Source organism: Patagioenas fasciata, chromosome 20 (assembly GCF_037038585.1).
Source record: "Patagioenas fasciata isolate bPatFas1 chromosome 20, bPatFas1.hap1, whole genome shotgun sequence".
In the NCBI taxonomy this organism is placed as follows: Eukaryota; Metazoa; Chordata; class Aves; order Columbiformes; family Columbidae; genus Patagioenas; species Patagioenas fasciata.
This window is the reverse complement of record NC_092539.1, coordinates 10838749-10865176: the sequence shown is the minus strand read 5'-3', so window position 1 is coordinate 10865176 and position 26428 is coordinate 10838749. Positions and strand designations below refer to the sequence as shown.

The window sequence follows — 26428 nt, the reverse complement described above, 5'->3', positions numbered from 1 at the left end:
CGGCTGGGCGAGGACCAGCCCCATTGCCGGCTGAGCTGACAGCGTGCCCGGGGCTCAGCCTCATCCCTTCAGCCCTCCAAAGGGACACTGGAGGGGAAGGCAAGCCCTTCCCGAAGGTGAGGGTGCCGCTCCGTGCCGTGCCCTGTCTGTTCAGGGCAGGAAACACGCTCAGCTCCCCTTGGCCGTTTCGTTTCCCTCCGCAGCCCAGGACACCTGAGGAGGGGCCGGCTGCTGAAGCCCCCAGCAGCCGCAAGCAGGCTCGGGGTGAGCTGTGCCCAGGCCATGCTCCCCGCCCGAAAACACGGGGCCCATCCCCACCCGGACTGTGCCTCTCCACTGGGAGGTTTCAGAAGCCCACAGCCTGTCCCAATGGAACCGTGTGCCCACGGATCTCCTCCGCAGTCCCTTCGGGACGGCGTTTGCTTAGCGTGGGGGCCGCGAGCAGGTCCCCCCAGCCCAGGCTGGTGGCTGAGGGCAGGCTGTACCTGTAGTAATCCTCCTTGCAGTAAATGCTGCCGTCTTTGCTGAAGCAGGTGAGCTCGGACTCCAGGTTGAGTTTACATTCACAGCACTTCAGGCAGCGCATATGCCACTGTTTATCCACAGCCAGGAGGTAATAACGGTCGGAGATTTTCCCCCCGCAGCCGGCGCATAGGGCAGCCCGGTCACTGCTGATGGAAGGCATGGTCTGCTGGGAGAAAACAATTACAGACCGTTAGCGAGAGGGAGAAACTCTTGTGCACTGCTGGGCTCCCCCCTCCCCCTGCCCGGCCGGGGCCGCCTTCTCCTCCTCCTTGCCGGGCTCGGCAGAGCGGAGCGGGGCAGAGGAGCGGGGGGTCCCCGGGGTCCCGCCGTATCCCACCTTCCCGGAGGAGGAGGGCGAGAGAAGGAGAAAAACACCCTGGGTTATGTGGAAGGCGTCCGGAGAAGACCCAGGATTTTTTGGGGGGGGCTTTCCAGTCCCAAAACAAGAAAAATGCTGTTCAATAATCACAGAATAGGGAAATCGCAGATAGCTAATTTTAAAATTTATTAATACGGATATACCGAGAGTCTGCACAGTTAATGCTCTGTGAGTGCGTGTATGTGGAGCGTGTCTATGTGTGTATTTTCCCAGCTATAAAATTCCGAGTGAATTACGATCAAACCCCCCAGTAGTCACAGCGCTACAGCCACAGCTCTCCCTGCAAGCTGGTTCCAAACAGCACGGATTCAAATCTGCTGCCACCCAAAGCACTAAAGCCATCAGTAAAGAAAACTGTGGAGGAGACATACATTCCTAAACCCGACGTGCAGAATGTTTTATCAGGAAAACGAAATACTGGGAAATGTGTAGGAAAGAAAGCGGGGAAAAAAACAACAGAACACTTTAGATTATGCTGGGATAAACTTGGAACCAATAAAACTAAATGTAACCCCTATATAATTTAATAGTTTAGTGTCAAATCGCAATCCAATCGAAATCCTGCAAAAAACAAATAAATATATATTCTGCCAGCTACTACTAAAAAAAACAAAGACAGAAAAATATCGGAAGCTGTCGAAGCACTCGGATTTATTTTAGCCCCAGCTGCAAATCGCGGTGCAGGAGGCTCCGAGCGAGCGGGTTGCGGCAGCGCCGGCAGCGCGCTGCGGTCCGCACTGCCCCGGCCCGCTCCGCACGCCGCTCACCGCGCAGTTGTTCTTGTGCAAGGGAAACACAAACATCATTGTTTTTGTACAGTTGTGACAAACACGCGGTTCGTTTTGATTCGGAGCGGAGAAGTTGTTTGTTTACTTTTACCTCCTCTAGAGCCTTAAGTCCTTGAGCAAAGCAAAAAGCAAAGAGTGAGAATAGGGAAGAATCGAAAGAAACTACAGCTATTTTTCTCAGCACATGCCGGACTGGCTGCTTTCACGCAGTCCTTGCACAAATCACCAAATCCCACCGCCATGAGCTGTTCGCGCTCCACCATCCCCGCTATCAGAAGTAGAGATCAATAAAATGAGGGCACTGCATTTCATGTTTGCCACACCAGCCCATCGACAGCTTATTTCTTCCAGGCACTAACTGAACTCCGATCAGGAATCGGTTTATAACCAAAGTAGTTTCTTGTAAATCCACTTTAAATTAAATACGATTTTTCTGCTTTGCTTTGCCGGTAACGAAAAATATTCTGAGTTCCAGAAATGGTACCTAACGATGCAGTATTCTGTCCCACTATTTGTTACACACGCATGTGTATGCATATACATTATATATAGATATATGAAGGTATCATGCCACAATATTTATTCCAGAAAAAAGGTCATTTGATATTGTTTAATTGCACGGAGAAATAATAACTTTTTCCAAAGAAAACCAAACCCGTTTAGATTAGAAATCACGTTCCACCTTTATAATATAAAGGGTGTTTTTCAGACACTATTTCAGGATTAAATACTCTCACTGTCACCTTTAAGTAAATTTCTACGTAGCATTAAGAGAAATAACACTTACGGATGAAGTATCAAAAACCGAGAACAGATATCTTTCTTGCATATGCCTGTATCAGCTTACAAGACAGCATTTAACCCGAGTACGGGATAATTTCACTTCAGAATTATCATTTTGTAACAAAAAAGTAGTATACACAAAATGTTGAATCAGTTAGCACACTTCAAAAATCTCTTCCACCTCGCTAGCTTAACGCCCGTTAGAAGGATGCGTCTTTTTATTATCTAAACGTATTAATATAAAAGTGCTACGCATCAGCAGATATAAGATTAAAAGTGAGAAAGTTCGAAAAATGTGCATCCATCCGTCTCTCTGAAACGTATCTTCTAGTTCCGTTTGCCATGTTTGCAAACTCGGTGTTCATATATACTAAAAATATTTTTTAAAATCACATTTAAAAAAAAAATAAATGCTATAAATTCCACCTCAGTGTAGACATCCTACCTGAGAAATAACACAGAATTGGATTCTTTGGTGTTTGTGTATCCATTCTGCAGACAAAAAATTCGCTGTGCCACAATGTTATCTGTACAAAAGCATACTTTGCTCTTCCCAAAAACTTTGGAAGGCCGGACAGGCTGGGGGAAGGGAAGGAGTTGTTGGACGCTACCAAAAGGCTGGTCTATCTTTCCGTTTTCTCGCAAGAGCAGTACTGTTCGTTTCACCAAGCATTACTATTACTATGCATATTATTAATAATTAACAGTTTCATGCCTTTCCCCACGGTTTTATTTAATCTTTAGGGGTGCCTTTATGCTTAATTTTCTTCTCATTTAGCATTTTGCATACGTTTCCCCCCGATCTGTTATTTTAGGGAAAAGCTGTATCTTTGAGGGGTTTGTTATGTTCAGGGGATTGAATGACTCCCCCATTCCTTCGCTCCTACCGTTTCGGTCTCTCCCCTGTCTATAGCCGAGCTGATGGCCGGTGCTTCGCTTTTGGTTCTTCGATCCATCTCGTCGATGACCCCGTGCATCTCCGAGCCGGACAGGCTGTGGAAAAGCATCGCTGAGGAAGCAGAGGAGGATGCCCCGAGCGGCGGCTCCTGCTGACAGTTGTCGGGGTCCCTGCAGGAGCCCAGAACTTGCATTAACCGGAGCCCTCCCCCATGCATCTAGCACGGCCGTCCCGTCTCTCCTTCGGCTCCGGGTTTTTCACCCCGGCAAAGATCGTCGGAGCGCAGCGCAGGCACTGATCCGAAGTTTCGAGGGGCTGGGGTGCAGAAAAGGCGGGCGGAGGGGATGAGAGAGGGGGGATAACTGGTGGTGTAAGCTTCGGGGCTTGGATCTAGTCTGCTGCGCGGCCCCAGCACATCCCTCTAGGAGGCTTCTTCAGTGCCGGGCTCATTGCCCCAGGTGCAGTCCCAGGCGTTATGCTCTGGCCCAGCTGGCTGAAGGCTGGGCAGCTTTACGGTTGGGAGGGATTAATAAGTAATAGAAATATAAAAAATGAAACCATCTTCGGTGAGAAATAAATTAAAAAAAATAATAACGACAAGCCCCTTACATCGTACTGTGCGAAATTTGGAGGAGGAAAGCAAGGGAGAGGGAGGCTGCAGCAGGCGGAGAGAAGGCTGGTGCTGCAAGGAGGATGGGGCGGATGCCCACCGTACGCACTCACAGTCCAGAGGGCTGGCACCGGCAGCAGCTCAGGGGCAAAGTTTGCTCCTTCCCCCGCTCCTCCCCCAGCCCGCTGGAGCTCATTGGGAAAAGAAAGAGCCAAGGGGAAGGAAGAAGAGTTGGATGGGCACCAGATGGGACGGGCACTCAGCGGCCCCCCTCTCTCCTTAAAGCGGCGGGGACCGGGGCGGCTGCTGGCGGGGCGGCCGCGCGGCGGGGGGGCAGCGCGGCGGGGGGGACGCGCAGCGGCGGGGCCGGAGCCGCCGCCCGGAGCTGAGCGGCGCTGCGAGCGGTGCTGCGAGCGGCGCGACTGCAGCCCGGGCGCCGCGCGAGGCTCCGCGCCTTTTCTACAGCCCCTCTGACATCATGTCCTGCCCCGCCGCCATTGGCTGCCGCCGCGCCCGGGCCCGCCGGCATGTGCTCGGGGCTGGTAGCGCGGAGCGGCGCGGGGCTCGGCCCGGCCTGCCCGCCCGCACTGCCCGCCGAGCCCGCCCGGCCGGCCCCGCGCCCCGGCCGGTCGGGCACCGGAGCGCTGCCGCGTCCTGGGCCCCGGCGCAGCGCGGACGCTCCGTGGCCTCGGGAGTGCCTGAGGCGGGTGCTGAAGGCCGGGGCGGCACCGCCGCCCGTCGGGGGTTTGCGCTTGGCGCCCGGTGGCAGCCAGCGACGGGCCCGGCCTCGGAGCAACAAAGAGGCTCTCGGGAAAATGCCTCCAGTGCGGGAGAAGAAGGGGGTCAAAAGTTTGTTTACACTCCCAGATCATGATACCCCAAACGTATTGCTAATTGAATGCACCCAACAACACTCATTATGAAAAATATTCGCCATTCCAGTATAATCATCCGTGTCACTCAAGTTTGTGAAGCCTTTCACTGAGCGAGGCCTCTCACTTCTCTGATAACCAAGTGCTCTGCAAGAAACCCAGGCCAGGAAGGTCTCTGAACTTGAGGAGAAGCTTCAGGAAGTCTCCGGAAAAGACAAATTGTACACAAGTGAAACTGTTGGTGATGTCTAAATATTTATCCAGAAGGTGGGTAGTAAAGAAGGACTAATTAGTATTAAAGATGTCAAATATCACACTTCTTATTATATTAGAAAAGGTAGCACAATGGAAAGTAAATCTGAACGCACATCTGAGATCATGAGACTCGCTGCTTAATCCATGACTGTAGATTATTACATCACTTTGCATGTTGCTGTTCGGTGTTGTTTTCTGACCCAGTGATTTGCCTCTTACGGGTGTAGTACAGTTAGGGCTGTCCTCGCTAAAATCGGGATGACTTCATTGATTGCCAAACTTTGCTGGTTTTATGTGTTCCCTTCTTAAAATAATCTAGGATTTTATAATCTTTCTGTTGGGAGTGCTCTGAGTAGTTAAATACATTTGCACATCACAGAGAACAAAGTGTCTCTGGTAGAAATGCATATGAAATGGCCACAAGACCCCTCAAGAAAGCGGACAGAATACAAGGTCATTTGTCATCTGTGGGAACTACCCAAAGACTGTCCTAAAATCAGACCTTGGAAACAATGGCAGTTGGTGGTTTAATTCAATCAGAATTCTGCACCAGGGTTAGTGGGGCTGTATAGTATTGATCTCGATAAAATAAACTTTCTCTTCCTCGGTTAAATTGCAAGACGTTTCAGATACTGTCTGCGATGGGAGATTTGCCTCCCGTGGCAGAGGTGTGGAACACTGCTCACGACAGCACATACCCCACTGGGGAACACCGTGGGGTTGTACTCGAGCAGTTCTCTGTGCGTGTCCTTATCTACAGCTACATACTGTACTACCCTTACAGGCTTTAATACCAGTTTAATTCCCTATCACATAATTGATTATGTACATTTTGTAGTTAAGAAAGCTCATGGATTCGTACACTCTATCTGACATTGCTGATTATTTAAGCATTTATGTATTTAATGGAGCCAAAACACACTATTTTATGTAACAGTATTGCCAAAGTGGTTGGAACCAATACTACCAGTAACATGTTAAAAAGGTATGGCATGACCTCCAGTTCACAGGCTATCTCTGATTATCTTCTTAATGGATATACAAACACAAGAAGACATCCAACCCTTGCTACCAAAACACAAGGAGAGTAACAGAATGTAAACACAAAACTGCTAATGTACACACTGACACATGAATGACATTTACATTGTTCAGAATAAAATCCAGGATATTCTTGAATAATGAGCAACAAAAAATCGCTATCACAAAATAATCTTTAGAATCAAACACGGACTCATTTGAAACGAGAGTTTTTTCGTTTAAAAATGGTGCAGCTAATAATAAAGTCTTTTAACCTGTATTTTGTTATAGGTGACAGGTGAACAAATCACAGGTCTTGAGTTTCTCTACCCTGCCTCTCTTGGTAACGTCATCTCCAGTACCATCTGCTACCTACCAGACAAACAGACCAACCACATAATGAGGTACCAGCTTCCACCCAGCTACCGTGACTAAATCAGAACAAAAGATTCAACGCCTCCTTCAACAAAGGAACACAAGTCTAAGCTGTCTTTGCTAATTGCTGGGTTTCAGGTTGTCTGTTACAGATTTTAAGTGAGCTACAAACTTCCGTCAAATACTTAGAGCTGTTGGATAAAGGTACTAAGAATAAAAGATACATGGAAGCAAAAGGTAAGAGAGAAGAGAAGAAAGCTTAGCAAATAAGTAACTAGTTATGGTAATTTAAAGGCTGTGGAATAACCTAAACATGAAAGACCAGGGGGCAGAGTGATTGATATCTCATATGTTTTCGATGCCCCTACGGTTATTAGACTGCAATATATGGGAACATACAATAAACTATGAATTAAAATGTAATTGTAGCTTCAGGCATCTTCTTCATTGTCTGCTGTGGTGTTATGTCTTCATGCACCGTGATTGACAAGGTGTAATTAATCATCTTACTCAGTTGTAAATATGGGCACCCTTCACAGTAGGCATCAGGAAGTGTGTACCAGCAAAGGAAGCAATAGTTGACGCTGATATACCATTAAATCAAAATCACAACGCTTATATGTTCAGAAATGTGTGTTTGGTGTGATGCTGTTACCATTTATTTCTAAAATACTGTACCAACAGATTTACTTGATTTGCAAGTTAACTACAACACTAACTGGTTTTATTTATTTTGTCTCTTCTTCATTTTTATAGCCAATGATGTTGTTCTCCTAAAACGTGAGACAGTTTGCTTCTTGTCAGCAAGAGGAGCTCAGCCCGGCTCTGCATCTCCTGCGCTGCCGCAGACGGACTCGCCTGCTCCACGTTCGGTTGCTCTATGGGCTGACTTGAAATGATTCGGGGGAATCATTACTCCATTCATACAGCACTTCTTGCACTTCTTATATACCCGTTAGACACTGTGGGCGATTTTAAAGTGAAAGGGAATAATGAAATAATCTTATTAAGAAACACTGCTCAGTTTAAAAATAGGACATTTCTTGTCACAAATGTTGTCCCCTAACTGTAAATGAACATGTTTGTAATTTTTTTCCTCAGTATTCCAGGACAAGAAACATTTTGTATCTGTTTCTTTTCCTAAATGATTGCTGTCCTTAGCCAGTTAGCGCAAAAATGGTGCGTGAGTCACAGGAAATTTAAGTGGTTTGTCTCAGGAAAATTTGGTGGTATGCATTTTTTTGATGCACATAGAGCTGCTGAATGAATAATTGGCAACCTATTTAATGTCCTCTGCTTTAAAGCTGTCTAGTACATTTGCTGTTTAAAAAAATGTCTTTCAAAGCTGTTAAATATGTAACAAAAAGAGGCTGCTCTCACCATTCTGACATGAACAAAGCCATACAGTGAGCTGCCTGAGGTACTTCCAGCATGGTATTAATTACAAACACAATAATAAATGAGAATTTGCAAAGTTCTCAAATTCCATTTCTTTGCAATACCAGCTGATGAATGTTTTATAAAAGCATGCAGTAAAAATATCAGTCCAGGAATTAGCTATTAAATATTACCTAAGCCGAGCATTTTGGGGAGAGTATGGAATCTGTTGCTCTATAATTTCACCATTTACCCCATTGAACAAGATCTCCAGCTGCCTCCGAAGCAAACCGAGCTTAAAACAGCGCACTTTCAAGAAGATGATCGACTAAGAATGTGCTTTATTTTGATTTGAAAAACTGTCAATCATAGATAAAAAAGACCAAATAATATTCTTATATAACATCAGCTAATTGTATTTGTCTGGTAAACCAGGAATGCGCAGGAGAGAGAAATAATACTGTTTAAAAGGAAAATATTCAGAATGTTTTGCCCAGATGTTGTGCTGAAATTGTTTGTCACTGGTACAAGCAATAGATTTCAGATAAAAATACAAGCACGGATCTATAGATGTGAGCGAGACACGAGATGCCCGTGATCCCACGTATTTCAGTTTATACAGCCACAGCTATTTAAACAATTCCAAAACTGCCTCCACGGGTGTCAAAGAGGGAGGGAAATCTTCAACCACATGATCTTCTCTCCAGAGTCCTGTTAAATCCACTGAACTTAAAACAGAACAAGAAGTGTGAAATATGGGTTTGAACATGTTATGTCAGAAATGTAAAGGTTGGAAGCCTTTTTAGTAACCGATATTAATATTGTATTAAATGTTATGAAAAGGTAGGTGTTGGAGAGAAGGGCTGGGCTCATGTGCAATTTTGTCAAGGTTTTTATCTGTGATTATGATTCCAGATGTATCTATTCCCTGAGGAGAAAAAATGAAGTAAAGTTGGCATGTGACATGTGTTTTAAGGTGTTTGGCACAGTTTCCTGAAGTGATGACAAAATGTTCATTTTTATTACAGTGATTTGGTAAAGAAAATACGATTTTGAAGGTCAGTAGCTATATATTTGAGATAGCTTCAGAGTTTTCTTTTGGGGAATATAGATTTTAGATCTCATTGGTTGACTTCAGCATCCACCATAGTAAATAATTTAAATAGAATAATTTTTACATATTGTGCAGTGGTAGTTACTTGCAATGGAGTAAACTTCACACACAGAATATGGCAGAGATTGCAAAAAATGTCTCTCTTTGCATCCAGTAGTGTGGTTGCTTCTTAGTAATTGTAAAAATCCATTTACTACCAACTCATCTTTTTGCTCTACAGTTAGAGCTTGAGCAAGCGTAATGAGGTTCTTTGTAGGAACACGTTTGTAGTGGGAGTGGACACTTTCTCCCCGAGTGGGAAGGGTGTTCCTGGTGAAGCTCCTTTGTGCCGGCGCCCGAGGCCGGCGCTGGGCTGCCCGCTGCGGGTGCAGCCGCGGCCGCTCCGCTGCCAGCGCGGCCGGGGCCGCATGGCCGGGCAAACGCTCCTCGTAAACGTTTTACAAGTGCAGGATCAGCCAATCCTGGAGGTTTGCCGGCCCTGATTGGGTGTATCGTGGATTGGGTAAACACGGCCACAGAACAAAACTAAGGTTTGTAGAGAAAGAGCCCAATAGTATTGCCTCTTTTGAATGATCAGAGGCTAAGAATCCGATTAATTCCATGTTTTATAAGTAAAGTTCCCCAGCTCTGTATCCATCTGCAAATATTCAGTGATGTGCTCAATACATTCCTTTCTGTTCTACAACCACATTTCTTTGTGAATTTAACCACATCAGAAAGCACTTCAGATTTCTAACACAAATATTAGATGCGTTTAATGTAAGGAAGCTTCCTTTATTGGAGGTGATTGGGAACATTTTGTATTTTATAGGTATATTTAAGAGGTTAGCAGTAGGGGGGAATCGTCTGTGGAAAATCTGTCTACAGCTGAAATTTTTAGATGCAGAAGTGTTGCTGAAATGCCTAATACATTCACATTCTTTTGTTAAGTAGCTTACAGATACTTCTTAAGTGAAATAACATTTCTCCTTTTCTCCTTATTTGCTGTTTTCAGGAGTACATACTTGTTTACATTTTGTGTGTGTGCAATTCTCAAGGGCTTTTTTATTCACGATTGTGTTGTTCTTTTCAGTAGTCTTCCACAACTTTATTTTCTCTTCAGTGCATGCATGAGAAGCACACAGCCCCTCATTTGCTAGTCAGTTATTGATAGTGATTTACAAGTCTTCACAGATTAATTTTCCATGGGGTAATTTTTCTCCAATTCAACATCGCTCCAATTTAGGAAAAGAATGCCAAAGGTTAAGGTATTTTATAATACAATTTAGAAATGTGTTTTTTAAGTTCTCGTGTTTCTATTTTAAATTTAGAGTCCTATTTATACTTCACTATAAGAAAAATAATACAGGGAGTCTGAAAATTCGAAGTCTGGCGTTCTCCCCATACTGAAACGTGCCTGCCTAATGAAGGCAGAAGACTTGCTCACTAGATTTATTTTAAAGCAGTGCTTTTAAGTATTCATAAATTAAAATGGCAGTTTCCAATGAGATACTTATTACTATTTTATTTGATATTTGCAAGATACCTGACCATTTAATATTTATCCTTTATTTTGCTGGGCTGATCTAATTGCACCTCTCTATTTTGCATTTATTTCTCTTTGCAAACACTACATTAGTCACTCTCTCCCGTGCTTATTAAACAGTGCCACCTGCACCAAATGAAACAAAGCTTCTCCATCAATCTATCCCAGCTAAAGAACCCTGACTATATATTATAATTAATTGAAGCTCAATTGAACACTTGAGTCTGAACTAGATACAGTAACCTGAAAAAGCATTTAAAAAATTAGGATGTACTTTAAAGAAATCTTTTAAATGAAAATGTTCCTCCAAACTGAGAACCTAACCCTGTACCGAGCACTCTTCATCATCTCTGCACAGTACCTCAAGTAGCAATTAGCAGGTCCTTTAATTAATTAACTATTCCCTGTACATCACAGGGATTTTTGTGGCACTAACGTCATCCTTCATAAGTGAATACCCAATCCAGTCAATATTTTGTCACTCTCAACCCTTCTCTGGACTACCTGAATGCCCCGCGCATGGCTCTGAAAACGATCCACAGCGCAGAGAGCAGGTATGGCAGCCGGGGCAGCAGTGCCGGCCTGGGCAGGGCAGCAGTGCCAGCCAGGGCTGGGCAGTGCCAGCCTGGGTAGGGAAGCAGCACCAGCCTGGGCAGGGCAGCAGCGCCAGCCTGGGCAGGGCAGTCCCAGCCTGGGCAGGGCAGTCCCAGCCTGGGCAGGGCAGCAGCACCAGCCTGGGTAGGGCAGCGCCACCCTGGGCAGGGCAGCCAGGAGCAGGGGACGCACCGGAAGCTTCCATGAAAGTGTTGGCAAAAGGCAGAAATCGGACAGGGTGCAAATTGAAACAGGCATGATGAAATCTTACAAATATAGTTAAGCAAAATTATTTTATATAAAAAAGCTGAATACATTCTCAACTTTCCAAGAGTGTGGCCTTTGCTCACTGTGCTCTTATCTGTAACGCTGTCCGCTCGCAGACAAGAACAGATTAATTAAGTGGCAGGTCAGACACAATAAGATGAAGGGGCATTTCCAGCCAATCAGGGACATTTTGCCAATTTTATACTTTGCAAACTTTTTCTGTAAGTGTGGCTGATTATTTTCAATGTAATTCTCATTTGGAAAAATATCCAGTAATTGTAAGGGAATTGACATCTTGAAATGAGACACAAAATAAGGATTGCTGCTTTTAAGATTTGCAAAAGATGCAGTATGTAAATTTGTTTATATAAATATGTATAAGAGAGATGACTATATGTGGCTGTGTGTGTGAATGAACATCTGTGTGTGTGTTTATTTGTAGATTCAGACACAGACATGTTACCAGTTTTTAGAGGCAAATATCCGCAGAAATAATTCTTTGTGTTCAGGAGTTTTCTTTAATGTGTAGTCAGTTTATCTTAAGAGATTTCTGTGTTCAGGAAAGATTTTGTGAATTTATGTAATCTACAGCATAATGAAATCAGGTAAAGTATATAATTAATAAGTAATAATTATTCAGTTGCCAAAACCCAGTAACTGCACCTCAGTAAGATTTTTGGTTTTGTAAGAGTAGCAGGAATTTCCATTTTCCCCTCTGGATTCTCTCACGTCACCGTTACTGCAACTTCAGTTACAAAAATTTTGGCATGAGCAAAACGTAAGGTAAAATGTAAAGGTCAACTGACAAGCTATGATTGTGTCTCTGCTTTTGCTGTGTAAATCTGCTCTTATCAATAATTCACGATGCACGGTCTACAAAGACTCTCTCTATTTTTTCATTAGAACTTATAATTTTACAAATATAATTCAAAAAAAGGAAATATTAATCTCTATACTTGCAGTCCTTATGTCATCATTTACTACAGGTTTTTCCAATAGATTTGGCAAATGGATGCTCTGTTTTGATACATCAATCTCAAACAAAGGTGAACTCCAATGCAATTTTTCACTGTTCATTTCTCTGAATCTTTTGGGATATAAAGAATCTTGAACAAATACTTAACAGCCTGATCGATACTCATTGACCGTTTTGAGCCCCGCATACCCTAACAAGCACAGCTTGATCATGTATATTTGATCATTGTAAAATTTCAAAGCACCTTGATGCAGCAGAGCAAGTCTTTCTATGGTACCTTTTTGTTGTTTCATAAAGTACATATTTCCCATGATTTAGCTTTGCCATTAATGAAAACTTATTGCACATATATTTCATGAAGCTCGAGATCATGGATTTTAGCCTTATATATCCACAGTAGCTCATACCAATGGCAAATATAAACCACTATCCTGACATTTTAGGAGAGGAAACTCTGGATGTGCCTATGGATTCAGTGGACCCCAGAGTGCAAATCTAAAAAGCCCTGTCGTTATAAATCTTGCATTCCTGTTAAGTGTTGGCATGTACATTACACTGAGGTGTGTTAAGTTTATTTTAGTGGAAAAATTGTAGTAAAAGCTTTTCCCTTGATATCCTTTCAAATACATGTTCACATATGTATAAAATAAAAAAATCTGCAAGTTCACAGCTGTGTTAGCCCTCAGCCCTATTAATATCATGTAAAGAGATGAAGATCTGAGTAAAAAATATTTACAGTGGAAATGTCTGTGCAGAACTTCATTATTGTTTGTGATACCATGTCCAATGTTTTTCATACAGGAATTTCAGATTATCATTAAGCTAGAACACTGATGCTACATTTGTATAGCTGCCTTTTCTGCTTATGATCATAATGTTTATTCTAACTTTCCAGGCTTATTATTTTAGACAGGTATCAGTTTAATTAGCTTAAGCTGTCATACTCTAATAAATACAGACGGGTTGCCTGGTTCGGGAGGAGGAAGGTGGCTGCAGATTTCAGCAGCAGAGACAGTTAATGCTTCGTACACTATCATGTAAACAGCAAAAGGACAAAAATAATTACCTGATCAACTTCCAATTTCTGAGTCTCCCCTATATGCTTTCTGACCATTTTTTCTATAGAAAATCCATCCAAATTAGGCAAGTCCTCTAAATATCTGCAGCATCTGCTGGTTCAGACACCTTCCTTTATGCAGAGTACCATTTTCATATGATAATACATGTAATATGATATAGAATGACAGAATGCATGACAGTTGCCCATAATACATAGAAAGTCACTCAAAGGACAGAAGCGACATTTGGATAATTAGCATCCATTGGGCAGTCAATCATGCGAATAGAAAAAACTGAACAAAACCCACAATGGAGTTAGAAAACAAAAGGGACCCTAGCCAGTCTCAGGATTAACTGCTCTAAAGCGATCTAAATGCTTTTGTATCCAAAGAACTGAGGCTCCCAGGGCTGCCCTGTTCCCCTCTAGATACCCAGGGAACTAATTGTGGCGATCAAAGTTAAAGCATTCTCTCTTCTTTATAGACTGCTAAATACACAGAAAAATTATTTCTCCATTCGTGTTCATTAAACTATTTTAAAGTTAAAAAACTGATGCCACGTTCTTTTGCCAAGTGCAATGAGCTAGAGTATTGAGATTGTCCTGCTTTTATGGGAACACAACAGCCCATTAAATTTAAAGTCTGCCTTTGTTTGGTTAATATTATTTTGCTGTTGTCCAGTCTGCTATCTCTTTCTTTTTGGATAATGAAGGCAATTGTCATTAAAAGCTCTTGTGTGAGAAAACCCTGAAAACAGCTAGGAATAAGAATGATAATAACAAAGCCCATTAACAAAATTAAGCAGGAAAGATCTCACAATTTCTTAGTAATTGCCACTTTATAAAAGAAATAAAATATTTTGTCACTCAATATATGCAGCTCAGAGCATTTCCTTTCCCCAGATCAGTTGGAAGACGAGGGCAGCCTCCTTTAAAGCTCCATCTAACAGAAGAGAGAAAGAGAAAGAGAAGAGATACAGAGAGAGCCCCAGGATGTGGAAAGTCATGAAAATACCTACCCTGGAGACAGTATTCCCATAGGATCCTTTTCATACAAATTCCAACTCGCCTAATGCTTTTAATGAATGAAATAAAGAGAGAATTCAGAAAGGCCCATGCTGATGGCTCCTGCTGGAAAGTGTGTGGTTTAAGGCATAGCTGCAGCAGTTCTGGGAGGGAATCGGCTCCGGTTCCCACCAGCCAAGCAGACAGGAATCACTGGGGCGAAATCTTCCCCCTCACACATTTGCAATTGACTTGAAATAACATCACGACACCTTTGGATAATTGACGCCTTCTTACCTTTCGTTGTCCTTTGTAATTAATATTTGTAGATCTAGAGGTTTCTCCCAGCCACAGATAACAGGAAGGTGGAAGGGGTGGGGAGAGAGAGAGTGCGTGTGTGTGTGCGCGAGTGTGTGCGAGAGAGGCAGAGGAAAAGCAAGGAGAGAGAGGCTTTGGTTGTGTGTCTCTGTTTGGGGAATGGTGTGTTGGTGTGTTTGTGTGGATGTGTATCTGGGGCTTTGTAAACCTCTGAAGTCCTAAAGGCAAGATAGAAAGTGACAAGTACGACGAGCTGGATCTCCCTTGGCAGTCCTTACAGAGTTTCAGCGGCAGTGACCTTCAACCCTTGTGCTCTGTGTCAGCCCCAACTTGAGCCCCTTGCCCAGCTGCTGTGCCAGCCTCAAAATGCCGCGAAGGAAAAAGGGACAGCAGAGGTAAGGAAGCAGAGAGGGATTGAGATCAGAAGGGCTTTTCGCCCAGTCAAATGGGCCTCTGGTGACAAATCAATCACGGCCCGCTCAAGCCAATGATGCTGCCAGTCTGGGGCTCGCCAGCCCCTGCTCAGCCTCCCCCGGCTCCGCTGCCGCTGCTGCGCGACGCTCAGCTGATGCTGGGCTGCTCCGCGGGGCTGCTCCTCAGCCTTCAGCTGGTCATTAGCATCATCTCTGCTCTGTCTGCCTCTTGCTCTGCTTTTACCTACCATCTATTTATTACATATTGAAAACTAATATTAGAAGGGGGATTGTGACACACAGAAGCACTTGTAAACCAGTTTATATAGTGCCTAGTTAAAAAGATCTCCGTTCATTTATTTATTTGATTTACACAAGTAGGAAGAGCTCCCTGTTTTAATGTAATTAATAGATCTGATCAATACAATCAGGGACAAAGAAAGTAGGCCTTAGAAGCTGCTCACTTCACTCCCTCCTTCCCTTTATTTATTTTACACTACTAAAACTGGCTTCAGTAATTTTCTTCCACTACACCCATAGGACAGGGATTATTTTTCAATTATCTTTTTTTGCGGACATTTGTTAAAATACAATTTTAAAGTCCTTTTTAAAGCTATGAGGCAGATCCTTAGCTGGAACAAATTTGCATTGCCATTGAAATTCTCGTATTTTAAGGAGTGTGTAGTGATAAAGGCCTAAGGTAGAAAAACACAGAATTGCTACTAAATGATAATAAATACTTCCTTTAACAATGACTTTCAGCTGAATATCTGAACAATGTTTCAAAACAGAGAGAAACAGTAACACAAGAAGAGCACTTAAAAGTTTAGGAAGAACAAAGTACTCTCTTGCAGGTTTTGTGACCTTAAGAATCGCATTCTCCGTTTCTTCCTCTCTTCCTTCCTTGCCCACTCCCCTATCCCTAATATAAAGGGGGAAAAAAGTCAAAATAAGGTTCTAACAGGGCATATATTGCTCTCTCTTAGCCCTCTCTAGCCTTAATCCATGGAATTAAAATCCTCCCACAGACAAGAAAAATAATATTGCACATTAAGAAAAAGGGAGAAGTCCCTCCTCGTCCTCTCTCATCTTTAGTGCAACCTCTTAGTTTAGAGATATCTTGTCTGTGTGGTCACAGATGTCAGTGTACATTTTGATTAATGAATTTACATGTTGGCCAGCCAAGAGCAACTGGCCGCTCTGACCTAGTGTGGTGGGAAGGAATGAAAGGCACTGGAGATGTGTAGGAGACGAGCTCTTCAAGGCTCTGTAAAGAGAGCTTGGGCAAGATACGGCAGTATCAAAAATATAGCAAAATATACTAAAAAATGTCTCTCCATCTCCTTTCTAATGTGACTGAACTCTGCAAAACTGAAGTGCAGTGCATTGCAGATAGCAGTGTGGGGTGTTGAACAGCCTGTAGCTGGAGAGTGCTTCCGTCTTTATCTTCAAAGCTGTCCTGTCAAATACAAGGTCTTTTAAACATCAGAGGGATAAAGTTTCTGATTCTGAAGGGTTCGTTTTCCTCTTGGTTTTCCTCAATCAGAAGTTAAGCCCATCCGACCCCCACAGTACGCTGGCTCCAGGATTGCTGCCCTGCTACTTGCCCCGTGATTTGGGGATGCTTGTATAGAGCAATCTTGATTTGCTCACTGTTTGTTGAGTTCAGTTTTCTTCATGTTAGTTCTTTCTTCCATCTTACGTGTCTGGAGGCTTTTGCTGTGTGGCAGTGAATTGAATCTTATCAACTTAAAGGAAAATTGTGGCTGGGACTTGGAGAATATTCATCTGTTGCAGAAAATGCTGAAGTCTGAACATGTGAGAATTGAACTAATGAGTTTTTTCCTCATTTCAGCCCCTCAGTCTCTTTTTTAGCCGTACCTTAATTGCAGTATTTCCTGACTAAATAATTCTAGCTCCTAAAAAAATTTAAATGTGCACCTTCATTTCACTGCTTGTACTTCCTTCTACCAACATAATACAAGAAATTAGGAAGATTTACAAAATAATGTGTCTTTCTGTCATCTTATTGTCACTAAACAAGTACTACACCTAAATCTAGTTGATTTCTAAAATGAGAATTCATTGCATTTCTTGAAACTTGAACTATCAGCTCCACGCATTTTAATTAGATTGTCTGTTTTTTCATTTATTACTAATACAGACCTCTTAAGTATGATTTATTTGTTAAACAAAGTGCCATAATCCGTCACTTATTCATCTTAATTTCAGCAAAATTAAAGTAGTCGCTGTTATATTACACCTAATTGCACTTGCAATGAAAAGAACGGAGATGTTAATCAAAATAAATTGAAGATAAACAATAAAATCATTAAATCTTTGCTGCAGTAAGTGTAACTAATCAGTTTTGACTTGAAGCGACCGAACACAAATAATGAATCTGTCAGTGAAGACGCGCTCATTAAATCCAGCCTCGTCGGCGAGGGTCCTGCAGGCAGCGCACGCAGCCCCGCGCAGCCCGCGGTGCTGCCCGAGCAGGGACAGCCAGGGACACCGAGGACACTGGGTGCCACTTCCAGGGCCAACCGGAGCTACACAGTGCAGCTTGAGGAAGCGAAGATGCAAATGCCACAGGTATAGAGCAACTCCTGTAAACGCCATGCCAGGAACAGTGACAAACTATTTGATTGTTCAGCAACCAGCAGGTCACAGATTAGAAAAAGGGGGGAAAGGGAGATAAACCCCAGAAATTAAGAAATATGAAGCATGTGGTTTTAAAATCTGGTAGAAGTAGTAGATTCATATCAGATCAATGAAGCTGGCATTGTGTTAAGTAATATATGTTAAATAATGTATGCCAAATAGTATGTTTGACACTAGTACAAGGCAGTGATTATAGTCCTCTGCTAGAGCCACAGAGTGGGGACTGTGCATGGATTGGCAGTAGAGCTGTTCATAGACTCATTGTCTTTCCACCATTCACCACTTCCAACCTTCCCAGCTTACTACAGCGGACGCAATGGGAGCTCCAGTTATTTCCAGGTATGTTGCTATGCTGGCAAGGAGTCCTGCGCCTCAGCAGCCTGGTGAGCAAAGCTAGAGCAATCAACACTTTCTACTTCAGCCTTTAAATTGTTTACTCAATTATTTCAGTGTCCCCAATGGGGCACTTGTGAGTAATTGTTGGTGAGCATGAATTTACATGGCAAGGAGCAATTTTTCTTAAAATAGTTTTGAGTGCTACCTTTTCATCTGATATGAGACAGCAGCTATGCATAGATATAAAATACAAGCAGTGGACCCAATTCTGTGGTCCTTAGTTAGGTTTAGTCAGACTGAGCTACATGATTATGTTCTTGAACAGTGTTATCTGTCCTTTCTCTTAACCATTTACTAAACAATATAATTCCCCTCAAATGTTGATCGGCACAAAGGATGTCTGCCTTGCTCTTGGAATCGTAACATAGCCAGGCAACGTTTTACAATGCTAATGCTTTCTACCGTATTTTAAACAGCAGTCAGTCCAAATGATACAGTGATGGTTTAACAGCTAATATGCTCTAGTTCAAGCATATCAGAGAATTACACATACTTTTTATTTTACTTTTTATTATCTATGGATAAGAAACAGGTAAGACAAGCCAGTGCCCCTGAGCAGGAGGCTAACTTCAGCTCAGTTTTCTTCTTCCTTTCTCTTCCTCTGTGTATAGCTTGGATTTGGGTCACACCAAAAGAAAATGGTCATCAGACAACAAGGTTTCCCAACCTGAATTCAGAGTTGAATGACTACTAGGAAAGTTTTTTTTCCCTTCTGTTTTTCTCATGCAAGTGTGATTTGACTTCTGTTAATAATTAACCTTTTTTTAAAATAAAAAAATCTAGCTGATGGACCCTATATTGGGTTTCTATTCTACATCTTCCCAGCTCTTGTAATGCTTAAGTTGGGACTCAACATTTCTCAAGGCACTCATTTGGAATGATTTATATGGGCTTTTCTAGTTCAGTGGCAGGTGGGTAATGCTAGAAATTAAATATTATCTCTTTTCTACTGATACAACTATAATCAGCTAACAGAAGTAGTAAATATTACTATTTTTAATTTATAGAAAAGGTAATAAAAATACAGACTGAAAAGTGGCTAGCAAGGTAGGAGCCAGGTAATGGTAAAAAATTAACAAAACGATGGACCTGATCTTTCATTACTTGGTCAAAAACTCTTACTGACCTCAGTCAAAATCTACCTTGAATGAAAATGATACAGGGCTCTGGGGCTGTATAGTGGCTTGTGTAAAGTTAATCTGAGAATCTTATTCCAGTTGCTTTCAGCAGGTCTCTAAAAAAAATTCACCAATACAAGTGGCACTAATTGGACCCCATGTTGGGAGACTTTGCAGAGCAGCTTACGAGTGAATGGGCCTGGAAAGGGAACTCCCTCTCCTATCTAGATGTGGCTCCTTGAGGTCACAGCTAAAGCACACCGGGGGGCCAGTGCACAAGAAGGTTGCTTTTGCTTTACTTGTGCTCTACCTTTTCTGTAGCGAGAATACTTCAATATTCAGGTTTCTCAATGTATCACTTTATGCTTGCTCAATATTTTAACTACCCTTTTCTTTGTGTGTATATATATATGTAAGGTGCTCTGGACTTTGTTAAAGCAAAATATATTTTCAAAACAGAAGCACTGATCACACATGGTTATGAAACCGAATGACATGCACTATGTATGCAGAGATCAGGAAAAGAGTGTGGAGAGCCTGCAGAAGAGGAAAAACTGAAGCAGAATTGCAACCCTGGATTTCAGCAAGGCAAACTTTGGCCTTTTCAAGCAATTGCTGGGGGAAATCCCATGGGCAAGGCTGCTTGAAGGTAAAGAGGCCCAAGATAGATGGTTGGTGTTCAGGGACTGTTTCTACCGGGCACAGGATCAGAGCATCCCCACACGTAGGAAGTCAAGGAAGGGAGCCAGGAGACCTGCGTGGTTCAACAGGGATCTGCTGGGTATGCTCAAGTGGAAGAGGAGAGTTTCTAGATCATGGAAGGAGGGGCTGGCCACTTGGGGAGAATATAAGGCTGTTGTCAGAGGGTGTAGGGGGAAAAGGGGGAGAAGGCAGCAAAAATAACTCCACTAAAGACTCTCAGAAAGTTGGAGGTGTGATGTCAGGACGAAGGGTAAGTGAAAATATAATTAAAGATGCAACAGAAGAACCATGAAAGGACAGGGTCAGGGAAACCAAGAAGGACAACATTTCACTCTAGATGGGCAACATTTGACTAATGGCTAAACTGGAATCTTCTTAATTGTGAAAACCAGTGTCTTCTACAGCAACACAGGAAAACAGGAAATGCCACAGCAGCTCAGCTGGTCCAGTGGCCTGTCCCCAGAAACCATGAGTCAGTGAGACAGATTTTAGTTGGAAACAGAGTACATTGTAAAACATTTCAGTAGTTTTGTAGATACGTTGGAAGCCACTATTCTGGGGGGCTGGAGAAGCATATTCTTTCAGAAGGCCAGGTTTCTTAATTCTTATAATATCATCCTAATCTAAGTGATGTACAATTTTATTTTAGCTGTTTCTTATTACTGACATATATGGATCTCTGTGTTGACATTTCCAGAACTATCACTCATACCTTTTAGAGGATAAATACTCTCTACTTTAGTATACATACTGGTTTTAATCAGATCATATGTTCTTTTCAGTAGTTCAGAAATTTCTTTCTTAAATCCCCTTAGAATTTATTGATTTACTTTCCAGTCCTAGGAGCCTGTTTTTATTTAATTTGTGAATTTGTTACAGCACATCTTTTAATTCCTGTGGTTGACAAAACCTCCTCTATATTACCTAAGAGGAGGAAATTTGGTAGATCTATTTTCCCAAAATTCTATGTGGAAATGCTAATGCAAAAAAAAAGTCATTTACCTCAATTTCAGTGTCTCTGTATTCTCATTAGCTTTCTTACTTTTCTACCAAATAGCCCACTGGACTTACAATATCTCTTGCAGGCTTGCTGCTTAATACTTGAGAAAATCTTGTTTTCATGTCAGGCTATCTGCTCCTCAAATCCTCTGTCATCCTTCTAATCTCCACTGTGTATCTTAGCCACTGCATTTTATCCCTATTGACTTCACAAGTTAAAATTCTACCTTCAGAAAAATATATGTTTGACTATACTAACTTTTGAACCTTCCTGTAGCCTTGTGGCTCATTTTTGCTTGTCAGCTTCCTTTTTTGTTTAGGATTATGCGTGCCTTCTGTTACACTGTTATGGTTGCTCAAGTAGCCTCCATGCTGAGTCTAAGGATTTTAATTTCCTCGCTTTTGACTTTAGGGTCTTTTTAACTAGCTTCCTCATTTTTTTTGTACAATCTCTCCCCTGAGGATGTTGAAGTTAATTATATTGTGGTCACTATTACTTAGTGGTTCAACTTTACTTACTTTATAAACTAGCTCCTGTGTATAACTTAAGAAAGTCTTTTCTTGACTTAGTTCTTTATAGCTCTAAGATTAAAACAACTAACATATGTATCAAAACATTTTTTTAACATCCTAGCAGAACTGGAAAGTCTAGAAAAAGGCATGTACTTACAGGGCAATTAATAACAAGGACCAAGAGCTCTAGCACTGATGAAATGCCACCTAGTCTTCATTAACTGTAAGACTGGGACAAATAAAATCAATTAATGATGGCTCCATTTAGAGGCAGAAGTATGGGAGCATACTGATATCCCCACCATATAATTTTAAGTAACACCACAAAAGACTCAGAACTAGATCCAAAAGAGCATTTCCAGCAGGACGCTATCCCCGTTTTAGAAAAACGGAACATATTTGCTGGCTTGCAATACTGTTTGCTGCAGTTTACTATTCAAAGTTCCCCCACTGAATACAGAAGAGGCTGGTAAGCAACAGCTACTAATCAATGACAATAAGCAGACAATCCCTAAGTTAGCTAGGAACCCCTAAAATCTTAAGTGAGTAGGCTTCTTCCCCAACCAGGTGTTGGCCATGAGGCACATCTTACGTGAAATTCTCAGACAAAAGGGGAATACAAACAAGAATGGACAGATCTAGAACTTGCCCTTGTGTCAGTCAGGGGTAACACTACTGATGTCTTCTGAACATCAGTGCAAGAAAATCAGTGAAAGAAACGTGTGGGCCATCAACTCCATTTTATATACGCAAGTTCAGAACAGCTACTGCTGTCTAGCACTAGCTGTTGCCGGAGAGGTAAGTTAGAATGTCATGCTTCAGCAATCATATGGAATTACAGTAATATAAAATGAGTAGAAATTACATAAGACTCAGGCTCCTTCTATTTAGTCACTGTTATGCTGTTGAAGATTTTAGTAATTTGAATATTTGATCCACTTCCAACATAGCAATATTAATTCAATCTTGATTTTAACATTATGTAGTTCAATTTTTATACAAACACATACTTCCTCATTGTTAAAACAAGCAGCCTATATCACAAAAGTGCTATTTGATGTGCTCTTAATAACAATTTAAAAATAATAGCTTATGACAACATGTTTCCTGATGATATCTTAATAAGTAGTGGGCCATCAATAGTTATCATGTTACCCCATGCTATGGCAGAAAGGATAAACAGATTCCCCCTTAGAAGGGCAGTGAAGCTGACACTGCCAGTGGTCTTTTTGTTTATGGCGATTGCAGTGATTATACTTAAACCCTGGTTCAGAACATGTTTTATTTTTATATAAAAAGTTGTGGTAACTGCCACTAAAAACTCAAAATAGACCAACCTGAAAAAAATTAGGATCTCATCGACTATATGAGATGGGAAAAAACTGAGGAAAATCACAGAGCTTACACCAATACTTCATACCAAGATTTTGTTATTTTTATTTCTAAAATGAGCACAACAAAGTATAAAATAATGATTTAAATACAAACATTACCAAGTTAAAAATACTGCATTTTGTAAATTCCTTGTTCATTTGTTTGTCAGTTCATTCTTTTGTTCATTAGCTCCTTCCTTCCTTCCTTCCTTCCTTCCTTCCTTCCTTCCTTCCTTCCTTCCTTCCTTCCTTCCTTCCTTCCTTCCTTCCTTCCTTCCTTCCTTTCTTCCTTCCTTCCTTCCTTCCTTCCTTCCTTCCTTCCTTCCTTCCTTCCTTCCTTCCTTCCTTCCTTCCTTCCTTCCTTCCTTCCTTCCTTCCTTCCTTCCTTCCTTCCTTCTCTCTCACGCTGTCTGCCGAGTTCACCGGCTGAAGCTGGGCAGTCTGCTGTACAAGAGTTTAGTATCAGATGAAGTAAGCACTTCCCTCTGCTCCAGCAACTTACGTCTTGCTGTTCTGGATTTCTCCTAAGTATTCTTGTTCTTCCAGGCTCATTAGTAACTTAGAGGGACTTGAATGTAGCAGTCTGATTTACATCAGTGGTCTCATTCCTTTCAGCACAGGAGGGTTATCTTTTCTGTGACAAAGGCTATCACAGATATGAATAACTATTTTCATACTGGGCTTTTTTTTTTTTTTTGTCTAGCTGGAATCACACCATCATAGATTTTGCCTCATAAATCTGAGTTCGCTTTATAGAGCAATAATGGTACAGTCAGCACTCTGCCATCACAGCAAGGTGAACAGAGAAGAGTAACTTAGGTCAGTTGCTTCTTTATTATTGGCAGATGAAATAGTGTCTTCGACAGCTTCAGAGCAAGAACCAGCTAGGCAGTGTGTTTTCACTTCGAAGGCACTGCCGTTCTGAGAAGCCATAGCAAGAGGCTTTTGCTAGATGCAAGGAGGGACATATAAACCACAGAGTAAAGCAAACCACTAAGTAGGTAAGCTAATGTAACTACCTACTGCCATTTTAAAGCTGCTTGGGTGAAAATCTAGAGATTGAAATCCAGGGCTGTCCCCAGGCCTTTCCTCTGTTGGAAATTCTGTGTTTATCTGTGTTACTTATTTAATCCACAGAATTATGCTTTTTGTATAAAAACAGAATTATTGTTCTTCATTATAGCTTTCCTCACCACATCTAACTAGATCATGGAAGGAGGGGCTGGCCACTTGGGGAGAATATAAGGCTGTTGTCAGAGGGTGTAGGGAGGCAACTAGGAAAGCTAAGGCCTCTCTAGAATTAAACCTGGCAAGAGGGGTCAAGGACAACAGGAAGAGCTTTTTCCAATACGTGGCAGATAAAACTAACACCAGAGGCAATGTAGGCCCACTGTGATTCTGTAATGTTTTAGGGTATTGATAGTAATCACTTCTTTATAAAAAACTGTTCTGTTCCAGCAGTCCTAGTTGAATAATAATGGATGTTGATCCTCGGAGACATGTAAACTATATAAGAAAAATATGCATCTCTAAGAATAGGGAGGCATTTCTGCTAAAATGGAGTGTAACAAACATTTTCAGATAGAGTATAATAATTGTCTGTAAGAAAAGAACTTGACAACCTATAGAAAGCTTAGAAACTTAAGAGTGTAAACTTTGAAAATGTCAGATAAAGTATCGATAAAGAAAATGTCTTCATTTTAAAAATACACTTATGAAAAAGCATTGCCATATACAGTTCTAATTTAATTTTACTTTGGTAGGTGATTGTCTCCTTATGAAGAAAATCTAAATCTGCCATGCTGAAGTTGATACAGAAATATCGGTCTTTAAGACAAAACCTGCTGGACAGTGCTCTGAGGTGAAAGTAAAGGTAAAAGCTTAAGAGATTCATAATGGAAAGAATTGCTCAGATGAGAAAAGAGGTGTGTTACATAATACAGCCACAAAGATCGAACAGGTGAGAATAAAAGTGAATGTGAGGAGGATGCAGACAGGAGACAGTATAAAAATGGTGTCGACTGCAACGTACATGTAGCAGCCAACAAAGGGTGCTGACTCTGACAGAAAAATGACTGCACAGTTAAAGACAAAAACCAGACAGTTCTGGTAGACATTTTGCTAGTTTCCCCATAAAATCAAATAACCTTTTTCTGTTAATCATAAGAGATTCTGATGGGGGAAATGTAGTCTGTTGAGAAACAGTAGCACAAGGAAATGTTTGCCATATTTAGATCTCCTTTCACTAAAAAATGGAGAGGTCATTTCAGGTCAATCATCCTGGGCTCTTTTCTTTAGGGGAATGAGTCTCCAGCATGGCTCTTTATATTAAAGGATTTCATGGGCCTGAGTTATAGCTATTGGTATAATCACAGGTTTCAGAAATAAGAATAGTTATTTCTTATTTCTTTGTGAATGGAGAATGAAAAGGTCATTCAGTGTATGGTACTTCAAACACTTAAAAGGAAAGGTATTTTACTGCTTACTTAGCTTTTTATGTACTATATAGGAAGTATGCATAATATTGCCACAGTGCTATGCAGTAATTGAAAGAGCCTTTTTTATTTTATGAGAAAACTTGAGATACATTTGCATTTCTTATTTTGACCATAAAATCATAAGGTTTACGAAATCACAGAGGACACGAAGAAGGTATATAAGAAACAGCCCTTCCCTGACACTTCCAATACAATATTTGGTGAAGAGTCAAATGGAATTACTGCGACAGGTTCAATGCAACCAAAAGGAGGGGTTTTTTCACATGGCATGAGACTAAGCTATGGAAACTCCATGCCATAGGAGGCAGTGTATTCTAAATTATACATGGTTTTAAAAGCAACTGAACAAATTAATGGAAGAAAAATCACCTGAAAGCTATTACATAGAAGGACCCTCCATGTTCTTGCACTCTTCCGTAAACATCTGCCAGTGTCCAGTTTTGGAGACAGAATGGTGGGGTTTGCTTTTTTTTTCTTTTTTTTGTCAGTTTTTATATTTTCTTCTGTATTTTCCAAAGATCAGATGCAGTCTGTGCAATTACAGATTACAATTTCTTGCCTTTAATGGAGAACAAGTAGATGTAACCCATTTCCATCCATAAAAGTAGGTACACACGCCCATTTAAACATCTCTTGTTTCAGGGCATGAACTAAAGTCTCTGAAGGGTAACCAGCTACGCTAACAATGCCTGATGAATCACAGTCTGGGACTGTTAAGAACAGGCTTTTCTCTGAGGCGACATATGTGAACACTTCTGGAGGCTGTTTGCATGTAAGACGGGCCAAAGACCTGATCCATAACTCATGAGGCATATTGCTCGATAACGACAGTTACAAGCTTGGGTTGGCAAAATAACTTGAGCTTCACATCTAAAAAGTATCTTTAATAAGCTTTCTATCCGTTTATAAACATTGGTAGAGATTTTCCTAATATTCGCCCACTGAGAAGTCTGGAAAAACCTATATGAACATTACAATCAATACTGTTCAGGTAGCAGTATATTCTGGTTCAAG

At 41.6% G+C, this 26428-nt stretch overlaps 1 protein-coding gene and 1 long non-coding RNA gene across 8 annotated transcripts in view; one reads left to right on the top strand and one right to left on the bottom strand.

The window, feature by feature from the left end:
* Nucleotides 1-26428, bottom strand: part of LHX2 (LIM homeobox 2) — a 44857-nt gene that overhangs the window by 16224 nt on the left and 2205 nt on the right. Inside the window, exons 1-2 of one of the 7 annotated variants that reach the window (XM_065854145.2) lie at nucleotides 14718-15140; nucleotides 486-691 (exon numbers count right to left, since the gene is read on the bottom strand). In XM_065854145.2, the coding sequence (XP_065710217.1) occupies nucleotides 486-685 (200 nt within the window). In that variant the 5' untranslated portion in view covers nucleotides 686-691; nucleotides 14718-15140. Of the gene's footprint in view, nucleotides 1-485; nucleotides 692-2920; nucleotides 3342-3362; nucleotides 4301-14717; nucleotides 15141-26428 lie in introns of those variants that run through there. The other 6 variants (XM_071817426.1, XM_065854141.2, XM_065854142.2 and 3 more) reach the window with 6 other exon arrangements.
* Nucleotides 6426-8857, top strand: LOC139829520 (uncharacterized). Its single transcript, XR_011742024.1, has 2 exons — nucleotides 6426-6742; nucleotides 7262-8857. It is a non-coding gene; the product is annotated as an uncharacterized lncRNA (long non-coding RNA).